Genomic DNA, 24,327 nt, shown 5'->3' on the forward strand with positions numbered 1-24,327 from the left:
AACAGTTAACCTTGTTATCACCAAATTCCCTCTGAAATAAAACACTGTACATGCCTCTGGAAGGCAGTGGGGTGTTCTGAAGTCTGAAGGAGGCCCTATCTGAGAAGGACCAGTTGTGAGTAAACACCAGGTTCATCTTGGTTAACTGGGGCATGGACAGTAAGAGAACAATAACTGATCTGTAATCATAAGGATAGGGGCAGCCACTAAGGTACTCTAATTTTAAACTGCTTAGGGCTTTAAGGTCTATACAGCACTTTAGAATTGAGTCTAGAGATAAACTGATAGCCAACAATATCCATGCAATTTCACAAACTGATAGTATGTGCTCTCTGCAGCAGATCCCAGTTGGAGCACTGACAGTTATACTTCATAGCTTCATGTAGAGTCCTTTTACATGAATCTAATATGAATGCTACGGTTTGTATATTTTACAAGAACATTTTGTGCTAACAAACCAACTCAGCTGGTAAAACACAATCCTGGCCATCTTTACATCCTGCTGGGTGGGGGACAATAACCCCATCAGGTACTGGTTGTAAATCAAATCCTAGTTCTTTATTTATGACCAACAGCATGAGTATTAGTTTTTTCACCGCATCTTATCCTTCGCCTCTGGTTACCAAGAAAGAGTTTTCACGGCTTCCCTGGAATTAGATAGAAAGGAAAGATACAAATGTGTGGCATCAGCATACTGGTGAGACTGTATGCCAAATCTCCAGATGACCTCTGGAATATGGAACCCCATAGAAAAATGGCTAAAGGATAGGGCAGTAGTTTCTCAACATTGCCTTTTGGAATCTGTGCCTCAGGGAAGCCCAGAACCACCTCAAATCAATGTATTCTGGCTGGATGGTGCAGAAAGGACACTGATATTAATAGCCTCAGACAGGTCCAGAGAAAGTAAAGTTCATACAGCAAGTGACCAAAGCAGAATGATCTCAGAAACCCAATTGAAAAAGATCTTGATAATCTGTATCATCTAGCAGTACCTAGAGCTGAATCTCTATCACTCATTCAAGCACCTGCCTAGAAAATTATTCAGATTTGTAAGGTCGAAAGATGGGGAGGGGGATTGAAGTAACGATATTATTAGTATTTCCTTGAATGCCACAGGAATAGGATCCTTTCTTAGTGGAATATTATCTGCCCTACCCAATGCATGAAACTCTCTTTGGCAGATTTGATCTTTAGTGACAGTGGCTTAAATTCAGGGATCCTACTGTGAAGCAAATGGCATTTCTACCCAAATGTGAGTGTGAATAATCCCTTACTGTCACCCTCCTACTCTCTCTGGAGGCCTCTTGATGGTCTAGGGACATTTTGCGGAAGCTGTAGGTACAAAAGGAAATTGCTACACCCTCTCTTCTTGAGCAGAAATGTCTTATAGCAAGGCCTTGGGATCCAAGCCATATTACTGATAATGTTATAACCACTGATACACTGGTGGTTGTTTTAAGTTTGTGTCTTCTATTAACTGAGAGTTCAAGCTGACATATGGAATCTTTGGGTTCAAGTGAGATTTATATATGCTTTGTTTGGCTAAACAGTTAAAAATAGATTGTGACCTGATGTATGTTCTTGGATTGGTTTGAGTGATCTAGATGTAAGCTAAAAGCCATCTCTAGTTCAATGAAGAGAAGGATAGTCAACTGAAATCTGGCATCTTTTCAGGTAGAATAACAGCTATAATTCACCAATCATTGCTGCAGCACAATATCTACTTAAATGGAGCCTCTGAAGAGTTCCTCACTAACATCTTGGAACTGAATAAAGGTTATACAGCTGTTGTACATTGGTTGACACCACTCCAATATGGGAAGACTTAGCTAGAAGCATGGAAATAGCAAAAGGAACAAATAATTCCTCTCTTCTTTACATACAAATCAGAATGAATTGCTGTGTGTAATAAAAATGCAGTGGGCTAGTAGCAGAAGAAGTTATGTGAATGAGACATTAGCATCCTATTCTGTGCAGTAGTTACTTAGTGGAATAATAAATGGACGTAATATAAGCAACTCCAAGATTTAATGGATGAAGTTTGTGCTTTTTATTTCTCTGTGGAATAATTTTGCTTCCTACTGTACCACTTGGACTCAGCAATGCCACCTACCTTCAGGCTGCCATGTTACCATCTACTTCACACTAGCCAGACTTGACTTCTCACCATGACTTTGAACATAATGTAGTTCATTAGCGAGCTGAGCTACAAGCATCAGATCCCATTTTTATATGGTAGTATTATGCATCAGTAATATACAAACTATTGCAGTGCAAAAATGAATTCTGACAGTGTAGTCATTTTGTTTCTATCCTACAGCAGGCAGTTAGTTTGTTCAGGATTCCAAAGAATGACGTGAAATATACAAGAAATCTTGATTTTCCATAGAAGCTAGCTCTCAGCTCTTTTGTGTCCATTTAGTAGCAAGGTTGCTTTAAACAATATCTGTTTATCATTATCAATTTCATCTAATACTTATTTCTGCTGTATCCGTAACAGTAATGCTATTATCATTAGTTGAGGAACACTTAAGACTTTTTTTCTGTTTGCCTTATTATATTTTAGGTTACCATGGACTCTACTGTGAGGAGGAATATAATGAATGCCTTTCAGCTCCTTGTCAGAATGGTGCCACCTGCAGAGACCTTGTCAATAGCTATGAATGTGTGTGTCTTGCTGAATATGAAGGTAAGAGATGTATTGCTATAAGATTGCTGGGTTTGTGCCTTACTGTAAACCCAGCTCAGGGGTGGTGCAAGGGTTTGCGGCGCTCGCGGCCGGCTGGCTGAGCGCCCCCCGTGCATGTGCAAGCACGCACGCACCGGCCTGCATGATGCCATCACGCATGACGTCATCACGGGAACGCGCCGCTGCCGGCCCAATCGCTGCGGCAGGCGGCTTCCAAGCTCTCCCACTCGGTTGCCTGCGCTGCCACAGATGCCTGCCTGCAGCGGCTGCACCCGGCCGGGGGCTTGTGCTGGCATTGGCGTCAGTGCGGGGCGGGAGGGATAGGTGGCTGCTGCTTTGTGGCGCGTGCTCCCACCCCCCACGCCTCCCCCGGCGCTCCCTCTGGCACCCCGCGCCTGAGGCCACCGCCTACCTGACCTCAGTGGGCGCACCGGCCCTGAACCAGCTAATAAATGCAATTCTCTCTAATGCATGGTTTATTATTTAGGCATTTTGATGAAAAATGATGCAGAATTCTCTTAAAAACAAATTATGGAGTTCAGTTTGTAATCTAGAAACACCACTGTGGTGGATAACTTTTCTAACAGCTTTTCTCCTTGTCTCTGAACCTGGCGATGAGCAGACAATGATTTCTGTAGGTAGCATTTCCTCTTTATTAGCACCATGGCTCAAGTCTTGATCCTGCAACTGTGGCTTCTTTTAATCTCATATAATTTAATAAAGTAAGGACTTGACTAGAATGAGATCTCATTCTGATCTAATCAATTTCACTCCTAAGAGAAAAAAGCGAGCGAGTTACTTGAATGCGCGAAAGCAAGGCATACAGCATTAGTGGTAGTGGCTCAGTGCTACAGCATCTGCTTGGCATGAAGAAGGCCCCAGGTTCAATCCCTAGCATCTCCAGTTAAAAGGGCCAGGTAGCAGGTGATGGGAAAGAGCTCTGTGTGGGAACTTGAAGTGTCACTGCCAGTCTGAGTACTGACTGTGATGGACCAATGGTCTGATTCTGTATATGGCAGCCTCAGGTATGTTCATGTATTCAGAAGAAGATTGATTATAAAAATAAGAATTGATTAAATAATGGGAGTGGCTAGCAGTATACTTTTCTTCTTCAGGAGCCATATCATAAATAGTTGATATTGAATATTGCTGACTTTCCTTCCTATGACAAACATGTTCTGTATTTTGATTTCCCCCCTGCCCCTCAGTTCAAACAATGTTAATAACATCCATATTCTCACTGTTTTCAGGCAGGCATTGTGAATTATACAAAGATCCTTGTGTTAACATCAGCTGTCAGAATGGTGGTACTTGTGACAGTGAAGGGCTAAACGCTACATGTATCTGTGCCCCTGGATTTACAGGCAAGTAATTTCTAAATCCCATAATAGGGATCGTTATTCACCTGAGTGTACAAAAGGAAGAAATTGTTGAGTAAATCCATTGCAACCTGCACATTATACTGTACCACTGAAAACTGACAAATTTTTTATATGCGATATTGCAATTTAATTTTAAAGTTGTACTAATTATATTCATTGTAGTTCTAATAAATAGGGCACAAAGCAGGTGAATGTGAGAAAGTGTTTTATAAAATGAGCCTGGCCATTTGTATCCACATTAGTTTTTTTGGTCTAATAGAGCACTGTAATAGATGCACAAAAGATTTGTTTCTTCTGCTAAAATTAATACTTGGCTGAGCAAGTATACTGAACTTACAGCTTCTTGTTCAAAAGAAATTGCTTGAATAGTTCTTTATTTTTGAAATTCCTATGTTTGGGCTATGCCCATTCCAGTCCACATCAAAATGTTCAAATGTTCATTCTGTCAAAACTTTCTAAAGACAATATGCTTTGTCTTCTTTTTGTGAGAGATGCTGTGCTTCCAGGGAGAAGGATTATTTAAAGATGACATTTGTCAGATCAAGAACACAACTAGTTAATTCACAGCAGGAGCAATATAGTGCATATTGGCAAGTTGGCAACAGTGTTGAAAGCCGGAAATAATACCTATGTTGTGCTAATTTCTCATATGATGGCACCTTTCTGGAATGAAGACGAGTAATGTAAGGACATCCTGGGAGTTTATGTGGAAACTGCTACATTTTCGAAGGAAGGAACACCTACTGTGAGGTCCTGCCAAGTAACTCTCAAAAACTTCATGGCATGAGTCCAGGAACTGCATGAGTTAGAGTATTTTATTTGATAAGCTACTAGTGCATTCACTACTACATTCTTTGCTAGGAATGGTGTTTCTCTACAAGCACATAAAGTATATAGGAGTCTAAGCCCAGCCCCAGCCCCCGTCTGAGAACAGTTAGCTAAGTTTAATTGATGAACAGCAGAACACAGCAGAGATGAGATGTGAGAAAATTCAAGGCCTTCCCAGGTGAAATAGAAACTGTAGGCTGAGAAAGAGATAAGAGCAGGCAGTCACATTCCAGCAAGCAGCTTCTAGTGTCAGAGTCACACAGAAGCAAAACAGGCCTTGCAGAGTATGACAGGAGACATCCTGTCATACTCTGTCCAACTCAGCTGTGTGAGTTGGATATCCAGACCCTGAGCAGCTTGGTCAATAAGAGCCTAGACCTTTCAAAGCTCACAAAAGTTAGCTATTTCTGCTCTGCAATATGAAGAATATTTTTCCAAATAAAAAGGCATATTAATATCAAGACAGATATTCATGGGGTATCCTTAGCTCGAGTTCATAAAGGCTACTGTAGCAGGTATGCTAGTGTAAGCCCTGAAGTGGTGTCCAAAACGCCTATGTTCACAACATACTGGGATCATAACTTCTGTGCTGTGATTCTTTTTCTACCATGGTGAATTAGATGCATTTCATACTTGTACAGCTCAGATTAGAAAGCTTTAATATAATGAAGTGTTCTCTTGTTCATGTTGTCTCAGTGTTTAATATGTTATAATGAAGTGAAGTGCCCATACCTTCCCCCCACTATGGAATTTGTTCTGTGTTAATCCATGATCTTTATTCCAGGCGAAGATTTGTGTAAATATTTCACAATCTCAAAAGTTCTTTGTTACTGAGGGAGGGGAATGGGTCAGGTAGATCCCACTCTCACAGTACTCTTTAAAGTATATGTAACCCAGTTTCTCCCAACAGCACCAGTTGAGGGAAGAAATTATGAGACCTGGGTTTGTTAATGGATAGGGGTGAGTGAGAACAAAGAAAGTGGTACCTCCAGCTCACTGGCCTCCATTTCCTAACTGAAGGGATGGCCAGCACAGGACTCTAATCTGGAGAGCCGGGTTTAATTCCCCACTCCTCCGTTCGAAGCCAGCTGGGTGACCTTGGGCTAGTCACAGCTCTCTGGAGCTCTCTCAGCCCCTCCCACCTCACAGGGTGATTGTTGTGGGGATAATAATAGCCTACTTTGTAAACCGCTCTGAGTGGGCATTAAGTTGTCCTGAAGGGCAGTATATAAATCGAACGTTATGTTATGTTATGTTATGTTATGTTATGTTATGTTATGTTATGTTATGTTATGTTATGTTATGTTATGTTATGTTATGTTATGTTATGTTATGTTATGTTATGTTATGTTATGTTATGTTATGTTATGTTATGCAAAAAGGGGGGAAATGTAATTTCAAAAACAAATCCCAGACACTCCATTCACCTTTAAACATTTCACAAGTAGAACTTAAAACACAGGTAAGATTTAATTCAACAGGAGGGATGGGATATCAAAGCAGGATACACATATACAAAGCTCCAGCTTAGACAATGCAACTTAAAGTGGGAACCAAAAAGGTGATTAGAGTCTTCTACTGTCTCTCTGAGGCTTTCTGCAGGTCTCTCTTACTCCCTCTTTGTTGTGGCTTGGCTCTCTGCCTGTGTTGGTGCTCCTGCTCCTGTGGCTCTCGGTGCTGCGGCCGATCTCCCAAGGCTGCAGCTCTCCTGAGGAAGGGCTTTCCTGTTTCCGCTTAGGAGGACCAAGATGGCCTTTGCCTTTCTTCTCCTCAGAGCTCTCTTTTCCCTCAAAACTTTTTCCTCAGGCTCCCTGCAGCGCCCTCTCAGGGGCAAAAGATCTCCCCCCCACCCAAACTCCAACAGGAGGCCAAACCCATAAGGTTACCTATATCTATAGATTATATAGGTTGATTGATTGCTTTCCTTTCCTTTAGAAATAACGTGTTTCAGTTTTTGCTCCTCTCTTTTTTGATATAAATTTATTTTTAGATGACTGAATATCATGCGTCTGAATGAATACTAGTCGCTCATGCAGTCAGTACAGTTAAGAAGTGACTGAAGCATTGGCAGCTACTGCTCTTGCAAAGATTATTTTAATAACAGAATTGGTGATTCTAGCCATCAACTAGAACATCAGTCGCTGACTGGGTAGGAGGGGCTGATTGAATGACATGGTTCAAACATTTTACTGCTGCTTCTGTTATCCTTAAGAAATGTTCTTAAATACGAGGAATGTTTGCATGATTGTTGCTGCTGTGATAGATTATATGAGCCCCACTTGCCCTCTAGAAAGCACAGATAATACCCATATAAACCTCTGGGTAAGCTATCACTGTAAAGTTTAAACTGAAGGCATTTAAATTCTGCTGCCTTAATCTGGCGACTGCTTTTTTCTCCAAACTCTGTTTCAGTGGTCAAACGTTGATTGCTTTGCTAGACAGGTACAATTACTAGCATCAGGTTGTATTTATTTATTTAGGTATTTTTATCCTGATTTTCTCCAAGGGGAATCCAAAGTGGCATACAGTTCAAATGAACCCAAGCTTTGGCTCCCCATTGGAGAGAATGGTAGGAAATAAATGAAATTAATAAATAAAATAAAGGATACCTTTGTTCCATTCTTTTCTTAATAAATAAGAATTGCTTGTTGTGGCAACAACTGCTTCCAGAATAATGTAAATTGCTCTTTTTGTGTGCTGATTATCTGCTGTGTGAGTAATATGAGTACTGAAGTGTTTTATTGATTTTAGTTACATTGTGTTGCTAATAACATATTGATTATTGGTGCCTGAAACAGAAAGGGATGAAGGCATACTGTTAGAATTCTTTGTGTGCAATATAAAACTCTCTTCCTTTCCTTTTTAAGGTGAAGAATGTGATGTCGATATAAATGACTGCGAGACTAATCCCTGTCATCATGGTGGAATATGCATAGACCAGCCCAATGGGTACACTTGCCACTGTCCACGTGGTTGGGTTGGAGCAAATTGTGAAATACGTACGTATTGGTGTTTTATTGATATTGGCAAAAATGACATGATAGAGCAATTGTTTCCTACGAGACATGAGTCATCCGTCCCCTTATGCTGGAGGGTTTTGTGCAAGTTTTTTTTTTTGTAGTAATGAAAAATGGGCAGGGCAGTTTCCATGGTAATGAAAGCAGTCTTTACTCCATTTCCAACAGTGCAATCCTAAGAAGAGTTGTATCTCTTGGACATAGAAGGATGCTATTCTTCTTCAGATTGTACTGAGAAAAGCAATTTTTTCTGACTTTAATTCAGATGTGTCCTCCCATTCACTTTTAAGTGACAGCTTATGTATTGCACTACTTGCAATATAGGGCATTCTGGATAAAAGCTATAGGATTTCTGGGTAGCTTGTCAGCTGATTGAATTTTCTTAGTTTGTCAGCAAGCCACCAGAAAGAAAACTGGGCTGCAGATGCAGATATAGTGCTTAGAAAGCTATTTTGAATCTGCTGTATATGTGGACAGAGACAGCGTGCGGGGACAATCTCCGTCCCTCCAGGCTTGCTAACCTGTTGAGGTTCAGGACTTCCTAGAGATTCTGCATGCAGCTTTCACGAAAGTATAGAGTATGCCCTATGGATTATCATACAAATGAAAATGGAAACTGCCTTCTAATGCTCTTCATCACATCCATCGCCGGTCAGTAGTTTTGCATGCTGTGTGGAGTTTCTATGCCAGTTTGACCTGCTCCTGATGGTGGCCTATGCTGCCCTCTTTAAGAGTGTAGTTATCATGTAGTTATCAGCCTGACATGGAGAGAGGAGAATATAATGCTATACATTATGGAAGCTGTTACCAGTTTTCTCTGCATGGAAAAAGTACATGTAGATTGGACATTAATGATGGCTTGGAGGACGTGAAGAAACATATTTCACTTTGAAGGTCTGGACTATGCAAAACCTTCATTTTCAGTTTTAAACATTTTTGTGTCTTAGAAAATAACAGGCAGGAGGGGAGAAGTCAAGTCAATTGCTCTCTAGCTTCAACCCAGCAATGCTTTAGAAATGCTAATAGCCTCCCTAGTCAGAGACAATGAAATGGTCAACTCACACCTTCAGCTGAAAGCTGACTCCTAACAGGGATTTGGGAAGAGATTTGGGAAGTTTGAGGTGCTAAAAAGTATCTTCTGGAGATTTCAGGAAAGGCTTCTTAGACCCACAGGGTGTGGACAAATAGATCATAAAACTAGACATGGGCATGAACCAAAAAATTTAACGAACCAGCGGTTCGTGGTTCGGTGCCGACGACGATCCCGAGATCGCGAACCGCAGTGAACATTTTCCGTTACCGAACCGGTTCGTGGTTCGTTGGGCACGGGATGGCCCCTGTGGCACTTAGAGAGCCCATATTCCCGGGGAGTCTTTTGCAGGCTCTCCTACAGCCATCACCCAAGTTTGGACAAGATTGCAAAAGGGACCTTGGAGTTATCCCCTCTCCAATCCAAGGCCCCCAGGAAACTGCCACAAAAATCCAAGCTGAATTATACTCTCAGTCTCTCTCCCTAAAGTCTAGCAAGTGGCAAGCAAGAGCTCTGTCCCACTCCACTGCTCGCTGAAAGTGAAACCCAGCCTGGGAGCCCACGGCTATTTATAAGCACAGGTCCCATTGAGCAACGCAGGAGGTCTGTTCTTGGCCGTCAGAGCTGCCTATCAGGGTTTGCAGGGATGAGATTCGAGTGCCCATGGCTACAGGATACCCCCTTCCCAGTCCCTCCCCTGGGTGTCTTCTCCCAACTTGTGACCGCTTTGCAACTCCGTGGTTGGAAGGAAGACCTGCCGATCAAGGTAAGCTGGGCTTCCATTTGGGTTTCCAGGGCGACAGAAGGAGCGCAGAGAGAGTTCAGGCATTCCCCCAGCTCCGTTGCCAGGGGAATTGATTGCTGGCGCCTGAGTGTCTGGCTTCCTGAACCGCGGCGGAACGCATCGAACCAGGCGTCTCCCGAACGCTGGTTCGTTGGCCGTGGACAATCACGAACCGCCAGATCGCAATAGTGCAATCGCCAATTTTGTGGGTTTTTAAAGTTCGTGCCCATCTCTACATAAAACCCATTGGCACAGAGGGGGAAGGCTGTCTTTGATTCATTCCATCTAGGGAGAAGTTCACAATTGGGGTCTGGTTCAAGGCCGCCATTGTCATGTGGAGGGCTGCTACTCTAAGGTAACAGGAATTTTTTAGAACATGATAACTTCTAAGTTAAACAGCCCACCTTAGAATAAGATCAGCCAGGGCATGTACAGAGTGATGGACAGATAAATTGCATGTTTGCATCTTTCTTTTGAACCAATTGCTCAGTCGGTTGCTGTGTGTGTGGACATTTTCTTTTTAAGTAATGTTTTATCATTTTTAAAGCTGGTACTTGTTCTCTATACCACACAGACCTCCACTGTTCAAGCATGCTATTAAAAACAGAAGAAAGGGCCAGTGGTCAGTTGGCAAATGGTTAGTCCCCCGGTGGTGCACAAGTGTAGTAATCAGACACTGGATAATGGGAGATGCAGGCATGGGATTGGGCCTTAATAATAATAGATATAATAACATTTGATTTATATACTGCCCTTCAGGACAACTTAACGCCCACTCAGAGCGGTTTACAAAGTGTGTTATTATTATCTTCACAACAGTCACCCTGTGAGGTGGGTGGGGCTGAGAGAGCTCTGAGAAGCTATGACTGACCCAGGGCTACCCAGCTGGCTTCAAGCAGAGAAGTGGAGAATCAAACCTGGCTCTCCAGATTAGAGTCCTGCCGCTCTTAACCACTACACCAAACTGGCTATGCACTATGAATGACTATGCAGGAAAGGGACGATGGGAGCAGTAGTCCTCTCAGTGCGTGATTCCTACAAAGGCCAGTTGGTGGCAGTGATGTGCTGAATAAGGGAGAGAAAACCCTTCCAAGGGTCAGGAGAGTGGTGTGGGGATGGACAGAGACTTGGGTGGTCACTGTTGCCTAGATGCCTTGAAGGATGGAACAGTGCCTGCAGGTATGTGAAACTGTTTCAGTATAGAGGAAATAAGACTGATACCTAAAATAGGTATCTTCACTTAATTAAGTAAGGTGTTCTGCTTTTTTAGATGGTTGGCCAGACACACAACTGAATTTAATATCCTGTGGCTTGTCAATCATCCTTTAGAAATGCATTCCACGCAGTACCTTGATATTATTACATTATCGTGTAACTTAATGGCTTTATTTGAAAAGGTGCAGATGTCTGGAACTATGTACATTTTATTACACATTGAAGATGATATGCTATGCATCCAAATTGTAATGCTACAAAAAGCTTATTTACACATGTGAAATACAAAAGATTGGTGGGGTGCAGGACAAACAAGCATCTTTTCAGGTACCTGTATGTCTGATTGATCTTGCCAGATAGCAAGCAGGGCTTGGCGGGGGGCGGGGGGGGGCGTCCCCCAAGTCCTGAGGATGGAATTGGTAAAAATTGGCACAGCTTTTTATACAATTCCTGGCCCTTTTTAACACAAAAAAGTAATAAAAATAGTAAGTGACAGGAATGAAATGTGTACCTCAGTTCACACTTGTTTAGGTACACTGTGTTCACCTCTGCAAGATGTAATGAAAGGTGGAGCTGTCCTGTAGGAGCTAGAAGAAGGCAGCAGAGGGTAGGAATGCCACAAACATTGTGAGGCGTACCAGAATGCCTGGAAGGTGAACCACATATTCACAACATACGCACCCAGTAGTTTTCAGATCTGAAGTCTCGAAAGACAAACCAGGAGCAATAAACAAGTCACATGCTGTCACTAAGGTTCCAGAATTATGAAGAGCAGTTCTAGAATGGGGAGGATGGATTCATCCTTGGTGTTACAGATGTCAAGTAAATTCCAGAGAGGTTGTTCTAGAGTATCCCTAACTGAGCCTTGATATGAACCATCTCCTCCCACGTGGTGACCTGGAATTCGTATCTGAGCGCATGACTGTTGGTGATTCACATTCACTTGTTACTCATTAAACTATCTGTAAACCCATCATACATAGATACCTCTGTTTTATAGTCTGCTTAATCAGAGACTATTTCATTGATAATATATGACCTTCCCACTGCAGTCTTAATCAGAATCTTGTTACTAGGCCTTATCCACTGTTACAAAATAAGGGTATTGTTGAAGGGTTTTTTTTGTTTTTTACAGAACCAAGCCTATGCTGATTACACAAACATCAGATACACCAGTTTTTCGACAAGGGTATCAGTTCATAGAACCCTTTCCTAAATTGCCAGTAAAGGGCTGTGATCTAGTAAAAGTAAACTGCTCAGTCTCAGTACTGGATCGTTCCAAATACTGACGGAAGCCTCTCTCCTCAGCATTTAGAGGGTCTCACTGATGTTGTGTACTCTGCTTCTGAATCCTAATGGCACACATTTCAATGGAAAGCCATGGACTATTTTGTTCTCATGTTGCAGAAAGCTGCCAGAATGTGCTACTGTCATGAACTATGGCCATTTGTGGTTTCAGATACAGACAATATTAGTCTGCAGCTAATAATCAAAACATGAGTTGTAAATTAGACTTAGTTCTGCAAGTATTTTGGCAGCAAAAGAAAAGATAATCTAACATCCCCCCTTCTTTCCATCTAACTTATAGCAACTCTGCATTTCTGTTTCAAAACCTGCAAAACAAAATCAGAAGAATGACATCCTGTTCAGAGCTTGTTGTTTTAAAGTTTCACATTCTGAAAAACAGATATTAAGTTTTATGAACAGTCTACCTCAATTTCACTTTGTACAGAAAGCAGAAAATAAGCACTGTATTGGAAAAATGTGAACAAAACTAGATAAAAAATGTTTGTTTCTAAAAAGGTCTGAGGGTATCTTATGATCTTCTTTATATGAAATGGCTCACACAAGCTAGCATATATTTTCCTTGATGTTTCTTATACTAAACTTATTAAATATTGTATAGCTATGTAAAAATAATATGTCACCTCTGAGACAACATTGTGGGTGAAATATGGATAAATTCAGGACAGTGGGCCTCATGGACTTCTTTGGGCTCACATCTAGAGCAATTTTAGTCTAGCATACATTCTGCACGACTGTTACAATACGCTGATTTCATTATTGTTCCAAACAGCATCTCAAAGCTCCTTCCAGAATTGAAACACAGAGCTCACAGCTGGGCTCTTGTGTTCATTAGGAAGCAGAGTACCTTAAAATATCCAATTCTCCAAACTACTGAATTGTTAAATGGTTTGAAGGAGATCACTATATGAAAAGAATATGTGGAAAATGCTTTGTTTATATTTTTAACAGTTAACCTGCCTTTACAATTGGTGCAAAATATTATTTGACAAAAATCAAATTCAAAGACATGGTGAAATCAATTTCTCATTATTATTCATATTCCATCTTTACCAGGCTACTACTGGGACATTTGCAGTTCCGTCCTAATCAGAGTTATACCTTTCTGAACAAATTGGCCATGAATGCATTTGGGGGGTAGGTGAGCCAACCAACATACATGGACCATATTTAGATGTCATGAAAAACCTTTGCCCACAACAGAGATGAACACATCTTGTTGTTATTTTCCTGCACTCTCAGTCCCTCATGTGCAGAACATAACTGAAAGTGTCCTGGTCTGCGATTGCTTCAGTCAAACTTCCATTCACCATAACATTCTAGGTTTAATCTTAATGTTTGGGATGATACAGCAAGTTAGAATTGGAAGTCTTCCCAAACTAGGAAGCTTTTGCACAGCATGCATTGTGCAAAGAGAGAAGGGAGAGAAGCATACAGGCACTGGAACGTGCTATGTTCATGCCAGTCACAAGCAAACAGATTGGTTGTGATGTCTGAATGCAACCATCTTTAAGTATGTGCTGGGTCGAAAGTCATCTGTGCTTTTATAACCTATGCAGTGTATTTCTCATGTCATTCTATCACCCACTATCTAGAAAATACAAAGGTTCTTAAATTACTTCCAAGCAAGCAGAGAGACTCTAGCATGCTCAACAGCTTCAGCAATTTTTCAGGCAACAAACAACAACAAATATGTGTTCAACTGCAGGCACAGCTGCAGCCCAACAATGCTGGTAGTTAGAGCATTCATCATTTTGGACTAGTTAGGGGAGGTTGCTGCTGTGACTTGAATAGAGGATGGTCAGATCTTTCCAGATGGATCAACTTACATTGTAGCCTGTGTAAAATACTTGAAATGTACTGTTTTGAGAATAGTTGCAGGTATCATTAAAGCAAATATTAATACAATACTGTCTTGAAATAGTTTTAGGCTTAAGAAAGTTCATCATGGAGAATATTAATTGATGTTATGTGCACTGGAAATGTTAACAGTCAGAAAGCACTGTCAAAGCCCCTATTCCACTTGGGTTCAGGCAGATGAAATTAAGCTCATACATGCAAAGATCATGCATCTCTGTCTGTCTAATGTAAATTGCAGGCTCCTACACCCTCCATTTACCTTTAAAGGGTTTTAACCCTTTAACCTTCACTCAATTTCACTAATCAAAATAGAGCTTCTTACTTAGTGAGCATTTTAAAGGGGGAAAGTGTGTGTTTAAAGAACATTTATGTTTTGCTTAAAATTATAATAGCAGGGTGGGTGAGCCAGTTTTAGTTATCAGACCTCCTCTTTCTTCCTCATAGGGCTCAGAGGCAAACTATGAGGCTGCATGAACATGGCATTTTAGAGATGGGTGGGAGATGCATTTTTTTAGCATTTGGTTGCTACACCATTTTCTTAAGATTTTTTTTCCTACTAGGCATTTGGTGGCTCTGTGATATGTCACGTCTGCATTCGTGGTTTCTAATGGGTTCTCGTTGCTATAGTAAGTTATAGGCTTATATAATCCAGTTTTCAATCATTTATGAACATGCTTGCCATGGGCTTACCTGGATATAAGCAGCATAACTGGATCAGGGGATGGAGGTGGCTAGGCAGGCTTAGGAGCAGATGCCACTCTACATTGTAGGGGAAATACAACTAAGTGGCCCTTAGTTCACCTCGCTTTGTACTGCCTTTTCATTAGGATAATCTGACCCAAATGAGTAGTTTATTAGAAGGGAACAAGGACACATTTCTTTTGCAATAGTATTACTTTTGGTTTTCTACCAAATGCAGCTTCACCAAAACAACAATCAGAACTGTTAGAAGTGAGAATGCTTAAAAATAATAAATACAAATAACTTTCCCCCCCTTGCTTTCAGATCTACAGTGGAAATCTGGGCACATGGCAGAGAGCTTGACTAACATGCCACGCCATTCTCTCTACATCATAATTGGAGCCTTATGTGTAGCATTTGTCCTGATGTTGATCATCCTTATCGTGGGGATCTGTCGCATCAGCCGTATTGAATATCAGGGTTCTTCTAGACCAGCATATGAGGAATTCTACAATTGCCGAAGTATTGACAGTGAATTCAGTAGTGCTATTGCCTCTATTCGACATGCCAGGTTTGTTGGGGTAAAGGGGAAAGTATAGGTATAGTTCTTAAAAACTGGTAAACCTGTCTTTCCCAGCAGAGTTTCCAGGTGAAGGCTCACATAACAGAGTAATTTCTCACAAAACAAAATTTCTGCTCTTAGAAAATGAGCATATCAGGGGAAAGGGAGTATTGGCCACTTCTTTCCAATATCTCATTTTCTATGTACAAAGACTGATAAAATGGAATAGTTTTCTGTCATATGAACTCATATCCTGTCATATGAACCCATACCCTGTACAGTAAAGTGGTACTCTCAATATAGAGATTTGCTAGTAGAGATAAAGGACTGTTCCATGTTTTGATTGTTTTTACATAATGTATGTTTTTGTGAAAATTAGTGATGGGATAGATTTGCATAGTGCTGTTGAACATTGGAGGAACAGCCTCTCCAAGCTTTTTGGACTAGAATATCCAGTTGTATTTGAAAATAGAATAATAGAGTGCTAAATGTCCATTATTTTACAACAACTTGCCAGTGTTTGAAATGTCTAGGTCCAGATGTTCACAGATGTATTCATCTGTGTACCAGCTAGTGCAAGACATGCTTTGTTTAAAAAAAAAATGAAATTCCAGTTGGCAGCCAGCTCAGTGTGATTTTGTTAACTGGTTCTCCATAATAGGTCTAAGTGATTTACAGTGATCTCTGCAAGAATGAAGACATTTTTGGCCATACTGGATCCTTAAGCCATTATTATAATTATTATAGTTGGGAACTGCCCTGTCCTGGATAGTCCTGGCAAGACCAATCTTGTCAGATCTGGGAAGCTAAACAGGGTTGGCCTTGATTAGTAATTGGATTGGAGACCTCCAAGGAATACCAGGGTTGCTATGCAAAGCTGGCAATGGCAAACGACCTTTTGAAAACTCCATCAGGGGTCACCATAAGTTGGCTATGATTTGATGACAATTTTCACCACCATAATTGAGAACTAGCTTCAAAATTTGAACCTGTGGAACACTTGTCCTGAAGCAGTTAGATTTTGAAGCTAGTTCCCAATTATAAAAAGCACAGAAATGGCTTAAGGATCCTGTCTGGCTAAAATGGTTTTCATTCTTGCAGATATAACAGTAAATCACTTAGAAGTCAAAGTTTTTACTAGGTAGCTATATATTAGTATGCATTCTTTAAATCATCTATGCAAGTCAGATATATGTAATCTTTGACCTGTTAGAACAAACAGGTTATATGCTGGTGAGGCTGTCCGCAAAATCATCTACTATAGTAGAGTCAACCTGTTGTTGCAGTGAAGCCTGGGGATAGCCGGGCTAGGAACGAGAGAATCATTTCCCCAATCTGTCAGGCAGAAACTGCTTGCTTTTGTTTTTAAATTACGTAATAATGATTTTTTTCTCATTATCTTTTTGTTCTACATTTTTTTCACTGAAAGAGATGACAGTGCTGTGGCCAGGGCTGGCCCGCCCATCGAGGCCGGCAAGGCAGCCGCCTCAGGGCACTAAGGTGACAGAGGGGCGCCAGCCAGGGGGCAGGGGTGCACGCCACAGAGCTGCCACCACCATCAGCCAGGAACGCGTGCTGGTGGCAGCAGTGTGGAGCAGCTGAGCGGACAGTCTCCCATTCAGTTACTCTGCACCTGGCCCACAGAGCAACTGAACGGGAGGGCTGGAAGGCCCCCTCCCCCATGCACGCACCCAGTCCCTGTGTGATGAAGTGATGTTATCACGCAGTCCGGTGCGCACACTCGCGCACACACAGAGGCAGCCCTCAAGCTGCCTCAGGTGCCAGCAACACTGGAGCTGGCCCTGGCTGTGGCTAAATAGTATAGTGGTATATTCCTTTTTTTTGTAAAGAATAAAAGAATATAGTAAGAAAAACAAATCTTTAGAACCTAACCTGTGTTCTACAATGGGATTCTTGTTTTCCTATCAAGGCTATCACTTGAAGGTAGACCTGGGTCTACTGTGTACCTCTGATCCATTTCTGGTGGACCACTAGTTGCTAGGATTCTTGTAAAAATAATGTTGGACTGGAAAGAATTTAGTCTGACCCACCAAGTCACTCCCCACCTGCAACATGAAGGGAAAGAGTCAGGACTGATGTGCTGATTGTGTAGACTTACACTGTAAGTCCAGTTTATGTGAAAGCACTTTGAGTCTATGAGAAACATTAATATGTTTATGTCATGGGTATATGGCACTTAATGTAGAATTTTGAACTAATGTCTGAAAGGGTTTTGTTTTGTTTTTTTGCATCACTGAGTCACTAGTGTGACTGTGTGTGTTTGCGCGTTACCAGACTACCATTCTGTTTACTATCTCTTTTTTTCTGCATTTGTCTTTAGGTTTGGAAAGAAATCTCGACCTGCAATGTATGATGCCACCCCAATTACCTATGAAGATTACAGCCCTGATGACAAACCTTTGGTCACACTGATTAAAACAAAAGATTTGTAACTACTTCAGGTGTTTGGGGTTTTTTTGGATTATTTTTCAAAAGGATGGGCTACTGAATTAATTCAAATATTTTTAAGATGAAGAAAGTGTAAGAAATCAGCTGCTCTGGAATTTTCTGTAGATTATTTAAGAACAAATCTTCTGCAGCTTTTAGTTTGGGGAAAATATTTTAAAAAACCGAATTTGTGAAGTTCATGGTTTACCTTTTAATGTACTTTCAGCTTTAGAAACTCTAATCTTACAATAGCGTTTGCTTTTACCAAACTCGGATGAACTTCTGTGGTTGTTACAAACAGAATGCAATGTGTTAAGCAATGACAAGTTTCTCTTTGACATAACAGTGCCAGCATTCTCAGTAGATTTAGGAAAAATGTAAAACTTTATATATCCATTACAGAAAAAGTCTGAAATGTTTGTGTTGTGAAAAGGAATCTAGTCAAATTTATTATTCCTAAACTGAATGAATTAGCTTCCTCCTGATTTTGTGCATGGATAACTGACTTATTTCTCTGTTATGTTCTAGCTGAAACATACTCTTGAGTTGATGTTTGACATTTTTGTAATAGTATTCAAAGTAAGCTTTGTAAATTAATACATAATTGAAGTGCCTATTCAGGCAAACAAGGGGGGTGGATCCTGCTGACTTTGAAGTGGATGGCATAATTTCCACTGTTTAGGATCAGGCCTTAATACTAGATATATATTTTTCTTTTAAAAGTCAAGGTTTTTTAAGTGTGAGTAAACAAAAGTTATAATTTGGACTGTTTGTCTCTCAAATGATAATGTACAGTATTACTTTACTTCAATATTGTGTATTTCTCATAGTGCATCTTATTTATGTGTGTATGTCCACCCCCCTCCCACCCTTCCGGCTCTATTTGATGCTTATGTGCTTCTAAATTCTTGCTTATTTCAAAGAATATTGAATAATTGAATAATAATGAATAAATGTGATCAGTTCAAGGTGGCAGCTGATCTTGCTTTGCCTTTATCTGAAAAAAGAGAGTGGGGAATACATATTTGCTTTACCATAAATACACTTGAATCCAAGCCATGTGACTAAGGGTCATCATATAACACGGTTGGAATCCCATAGCACTTTACTTGCATGTGCACACTTGGAGCATTTTTCACATCTGATGGAAAAATAGAGGGAATAGATGGTTAGAGTGGGAAGGAGCCTTGGTGGTCATCTAATCCAAACCTTGGCTCAGTGGAAGAACATGCAACTGCAGCATCTCCAACAAGTGGCTATTGAGCCTCTCTTTAAAGATCTCCAGTGATGAAGAATCCACCATCTCTCCCAGCTGTCTGCCCGACTGTTGAACAGCTCTTACCATTCAGACTTTTAAAAATGTTTATCAGAAGTCTTTTATGTTATCATTTCCACCCAATTGTTCTAGTCCTGCCCTTTGGAGCAAGAGAGAACAAATCTGTTCCATCCTCTGTATGACAGATCTTTAGATATTTGAAGTCAGCAATCACATTTTCCCAGAGGGTTTTCTTTTCCCCCTACAAGCTAAATATGCCTAGCTCTTTCAACCTTTCCTCATAAGACAAGACAGTCAAGAACCCTCCACTATACTGGTGCATAATGTGATTAAAGAAACTTGTAACATGGGTTATAGCAAGTAAGTGATCTGTGAGGAATCTCAGGATATAGGACTTCAGCGATAGGAGCTCCCCCATCCCTCTGTGCAGCTGAAAATCCCTGGTGGTGAAGGAGAAATAGTAGGTAGGTGACTGGCTACTTGTTGATCCTAGTAAAAGCTTTAATTATGGGACTGAGGAAATGCATTGGGATTGTTGTGTGCCCCAGGTTTGTTTTTGAAAATGGGAGGTGAGGCAAGCCTGGTAGGTTGCAGTGCCTGTCAGGCTGAAACAATATCCTTTTCTCACTTATATATAAGCAAAATCTCCTGTGTAAAGGAGTTCACAGAATCCCAATATAGAGTGCCCGGTACAGGGGAAAGCCAAACCAGTGTTTCACCTGTTCTTGAACCCAGTAGGTTGCCACCAGTTCCCCCACTAACTCCTCACACTGAGACTGGGGAACAAAGTCTCGGGTTAACCGAACTATTGAAGCCATGAACCAAAGAGTCACTACTACACAGATAAAGTGTAATAAGCAGTGATCAAAGTTACAATTAGAATATGTGAACAAAGAATAAAGAAAACATGAAAGCTAAAAACTCCTAGTCTTTAACATAACCTGACGCAAAAGAGTCTGTAGGAGGGGGAAAGCCCATGTATTGTAAGGCATCACGACCTAGAGACATGCAGCTTGTCTCAGTTGTAGAACACGGCAGCCAATCCAGCAAAGTACGTCATAGGTGGATCCTGCAGCCTCCATGTCCAGGCAGACCACAAGAACAGACTGCTAGTTGGGATTCAACCTATATTTCCTTTTGCCCAGCAACCAGGCTAGGTTAATCAGCCAATGATATTAGAGCAATGACGTAAAGGCATAGGACTTGACATTTGCTCCAGGCTCCCACTTCATGGCTCATCCTCCCTTGAGAATTCAGGCAGAACCCAGATAAGATGATTGAAAGGAATATGACTTCAGTCTTGAGTGTTAACCTCCCTCTGAGGGCCAAGCTACAAGTGACAAATGACACTTGAACGGCAAGTGTATTTCTCCCTGTTCACTTGCGCTCCACTCAATTCACTTGCCGTTCAAGTGTCATTCGTCACTTGTAGCTTGGCCCTCAGTTAAGTGTTCAGCTTCCTTAGTTAAGTGTCAGGAGAGCTTGCAGCTGGGTTAAAATAACAGCTCCGAGATGTCTCTGTAGAAAGGTATCCATAGGTATCCATACCCAGAAAGCATTGGAAAAATTTTGGTCATGCATACTTAATACAGAAAATGGGCCTAATGCAGGCCAAATCCTTCATACTCTGAACTCAGCAGGGTTTGTTTAACTAGAAATTTTTTTGTGCCACGTCTTCAGAGACCTACTCAAGGTGGCTCACAATGTAAAAAAAGCAACAGGAAAAAAATTGTTACAATAACAAATGTAAAAATTCAAAATTAATACCAGCCATAAAACAAGCCAAGACCCTGTTAGAGGTTTAGAAACTATATTTAGCAGTCTAAGTAGTATCTTCAGGCAAGAAACATGCTATAAAAATGGCCTGTCAGTTAGAAGCTTAAATAAAGAGAAATGTTTTGGCCTTAGATTGAAGGGAATGTGACAACAGTGTTCCTTTCACTTGAAAAGCAAATGACAGCAGGAAAAAAAGAGTCACTAGAAAAATGGAGGAAGATAAATCCAAGTTCCCCAATTATCTTGAACTATCAGAGAAACAAAATAGATCAGTATATAGGTTTCTGGACTGGGTAGGCATAGATTCAGCTATGAAGCTCGCTGGGACACCTTGGGGTCAGTCTCTGTCTTACAGCCACAGTACTAGTTATGGTAGCACCAAGACACCAAGCTCCTCTGTTGAATGTGAAGAGGGCCCACAGCTTAGAGGTAGGACACGTTTTTATGTAGAAGGTGTCAAGTTCAGTCCTCAACATCTCAAAGAAATCTTAAGGGGCAGAGCTGGAAAAGAACCTGCCAGAAAGTTTGGAGAGTTCATTCTGTTTAAAGTTTTCATATGTTCACGTAGTACTGATTCACCCACATGTAATATCTGGTAATCTTTATAACAGCTATGGATTATCATTTTAATTACAGTGATATTTCAGAGAGAAGTGGAAAGGGGACTCTGAAGAGTAATGGCTTACTCCCAATGTTATGGCCAAGCTGACAGATGAGACAAGATGGGAAATTTCTTTTACATAATAAATCTGAACCACAAGAATGAACAGTCCTGAAGGTTGGAAAGGAAGAAGATTTGGAAAAGATGTGTGGCTATTACCGCCTTCAGCTTACAGATCAGAATAGCCAATCCTCTGTTTATGTGCACCACTGAGAAAACCTCTGTTTAATTGAAGTTTGTTATGTAGCCTAGAATAAAGCAGAATGTGATCACAGTAAGATCTACCATGTGTTCTACTTTACCATGGAAATGCCAAAATTGGAAGAAAAATTCAAATGAGAATTTTGGATGTATCCCTACTTAATATGATTCCACGTATGCTTTGTTGTATTATAGAATTGGTCCCCCAGCAGTGCATCTGTCAGTCAGTGAGTGAAAACCCCTAACCCACCATTCATATGAGATGAAGTCAAGCATGTAATTAAAGCCCACAATTCAAAGGGGCTACAGCTGCTAGATGTATATAAATGAACACTCTTCATTACATAAAATGGTGTAAACAGCATTCTAAAAACAACACTCTAGCCATTTCTCATCTTTCTGGCTGAGACTGTCATATAACCGGAACTAAATTACCTTTTAAATCCCAACCTAATCCTAATTTATCTTTCAATAAATTAAAGCTTTGAAAGTTACCATAACCTGGACAGCAACCCAAGAGGAGAATTCACCCTTCTAGGACAAACTCTCCCAGGTTAGATTAGATTAAGTAACAATTACAGGAACAATTTGAAACAATTTTTTTCAAAACCGTATTTCTAGCCATATACAGCTAAATTTAAGGGGGGAAGGAAGAGCTTAAGAAGAGCATCATATTCCCTGGTACAAAAAAGTATGGCTCCAGTGAAACATATTTTCATCCGTTATAATTTTTGAATGCTTTTTGTTTTCAAAATGCAGTGATCTGGTTCCAAGATGTCAACATAGTAAAAAGCTCTCTCCTTCCATAGCATCTCCCCTCCTCTACCCCTGTTCCCAGCTGGATTGGAAAAAAGAAAATATAACATGCACTGTAAGCCTAAGAGGACATAGTCAGAAATCTGGTTACATTTTAGAGTATGAGAATCTGAGCAGAACATAGATCCAGAGGAGTTAGCCGTGGTAGTCTGTAGTAGCAAAATAGTAAAGAGTCCAGTAGCACCTTTAAGACTAACCAACTTTATTGTAGCATAAGATTTTAAGAGCCACAGCTCTCTTCATCAGATGTAGAACAGGCAGTCCAAATACCTCATGTAAGTAAAAGAATATTGATGGCTATACTATGCTTCAAAACCAGGTCAGTAATATTCTATAGCAAATGCCTTGTTTCTTTCTGATCTTGGAAAAATTAGACATGTTTGGAGCAAGATCCCAATTCCTGGAGAGATCATCTTATCCTCTTGGTTTCCTTCGCTGGAAGCCGATATGTGGTTTTTTTCATTGTACATTTTTCTTTTCACAGCATGAACAGAATCCTTGATTATTACAGCAGCCAGATAGCCTGTTTGTCCGTAGCAGAACAAACAAACCCTGAAATTCCATCTTGTCTTTCTTCCGTGCTGTTCCTTTCAACTGTATTCTTGAGAATTATGTATAAGATAGGCTACTTTTATGCTACTGCAAAGGTCACCGTTGTGCAAAAATATAGGTGCTCATGGTTCATAATGCAAGTATTCTAGTGATGTACTGAATTTTTAATAAGGCTTTTCTAATGGCAAAAGTTACTATTTTCGGGGTAGTGAGAGCAAAAATGTTTACAAAAACCTTATTTATCATCATTCACACCGTTTTTTCCACATCTTATTACAGCCATTTTCTTCCCAACCAGTACTCCTTTAAAAAAAAAATGAACTTCTTTGCCAAGAATCATGTAGTAATCATAATAAAATAGTACCTCAAAGACAGACAGATCTGGCTTTGTGACTATGTCATTTAAAGGACAACGAAGTCCTCCATTTGTTCTCATTGTTAAGGAGAGGGAAAACATCTCTGTTGCCCAGGCAACTGGGCTGACCCTATGCTTTGCTAAGCTTCACTGGCATGCATAATGATTTTGATCTTTTTTGGGAGACAGATTCCAGAAAGCATTTTCCACATGATGATGACACATCCATCCTTTCTAGGATTACAAGTCCCTAATAGGGGTGGGGGATCCCCTGCTCCCACCCTCCACCTCGTGCCACCACTCACCCGGTCACCGGGGATAAAGGTGTGGAAACAGGCCTCCTGGGCACGCTCCCAGGGTGGCACGACAATGTCACTTCCTGGGACTGACATCACCGTGCTACCCTGAAAGTGCTCCTGCGCTTCACAGTGGGCTGATTTGGGCCCAAATGGGCTGAATTGGGCCTGTTCAGGGCCCAAGTCAGCCTGCTGCAAAGTGCACACATGCTCCCATGCTGGTGTGACTATCATTGTGCAGGCCCAAGGAGCAAAGACAAGGTAAGTGCCAGGCCCTTCCCCTCCCACTGGGAGGGTAAGAGGACCTGACAACCCTAACCCTTCCTAGTGGCAATGTAGGACTAGTTGGTCACTTTGGGACCAAGCAGGAATTTTTGTGTCCTAATAGGAATGAATTGAAACACAACCCAATGTCAAACTGGAAAGCACACAGGAGTCTAGGGATGTCAGAGGTGCCCCACTGTTGCCAGCCCCCTCACTCTCAGCTGAAGCCGCAGGCCCCACAAGGCAAACATAGAACCTGGGGAGCAATTGCCATGTTCTGTGTCTCAAGATGGGCCTGATGGCAGTAATTCTGCACAACCACAGCTGTG

At 41.0% G+C, this 24,327-nt stretch overlaps 1 protein-coding gene across 1 annotated transcript in view; it reads left to right on the top strand.

Moving 5' to 3' along the window:
- DNER (delta/notch like EGF repeat containing) overlaps positions 1-18,773 on the top strand; it is a 206,892-nt gene extending 188,119 nt beyond the window's left edge. The window contains exons 9-13 of the mRNA XM_054983178.1: positions 2,567-2,689; positions 3,940-4,053; positions 7,767-7,898; positions 15,116-15,362; positions 17,695-18,773. Of these exons, the coding sequence (XP_054839153.1) occupies positions 2,567-2,689; positions 3,940-4,053; positions 7,767-7,898; positions 15,116-15,362; positions 17,695-17,806 (728 nt within the window). The 3' untranslated portion in view covers positions 17,807-18,773. The remainder of the gene's footprint in view (positions 1-2,566; positions 2,690-3,939; positions 4,054-7,766; positions 7,899-15,115; positions 15,363-17,694) is intronic.
- The last annotated feature ends 5,554 nt before the right edge of the window (positions 18,774-24,327 follow it).

The sequence above is a fragment of the Eublepharis macularius genome, chromosome 6, assembly GCF_028583425.1.
Source record: "Eublepharis macularius isolate TG4126 chromosome 6, MPM_Emac_v1.0, whole genome shotgun sequence".
NCBI lineage: Eukaryota > Metazoa > Chordata > Lepidosauria > Squamata > Eublepharidae > Eublepharis > Eublepharis macularius.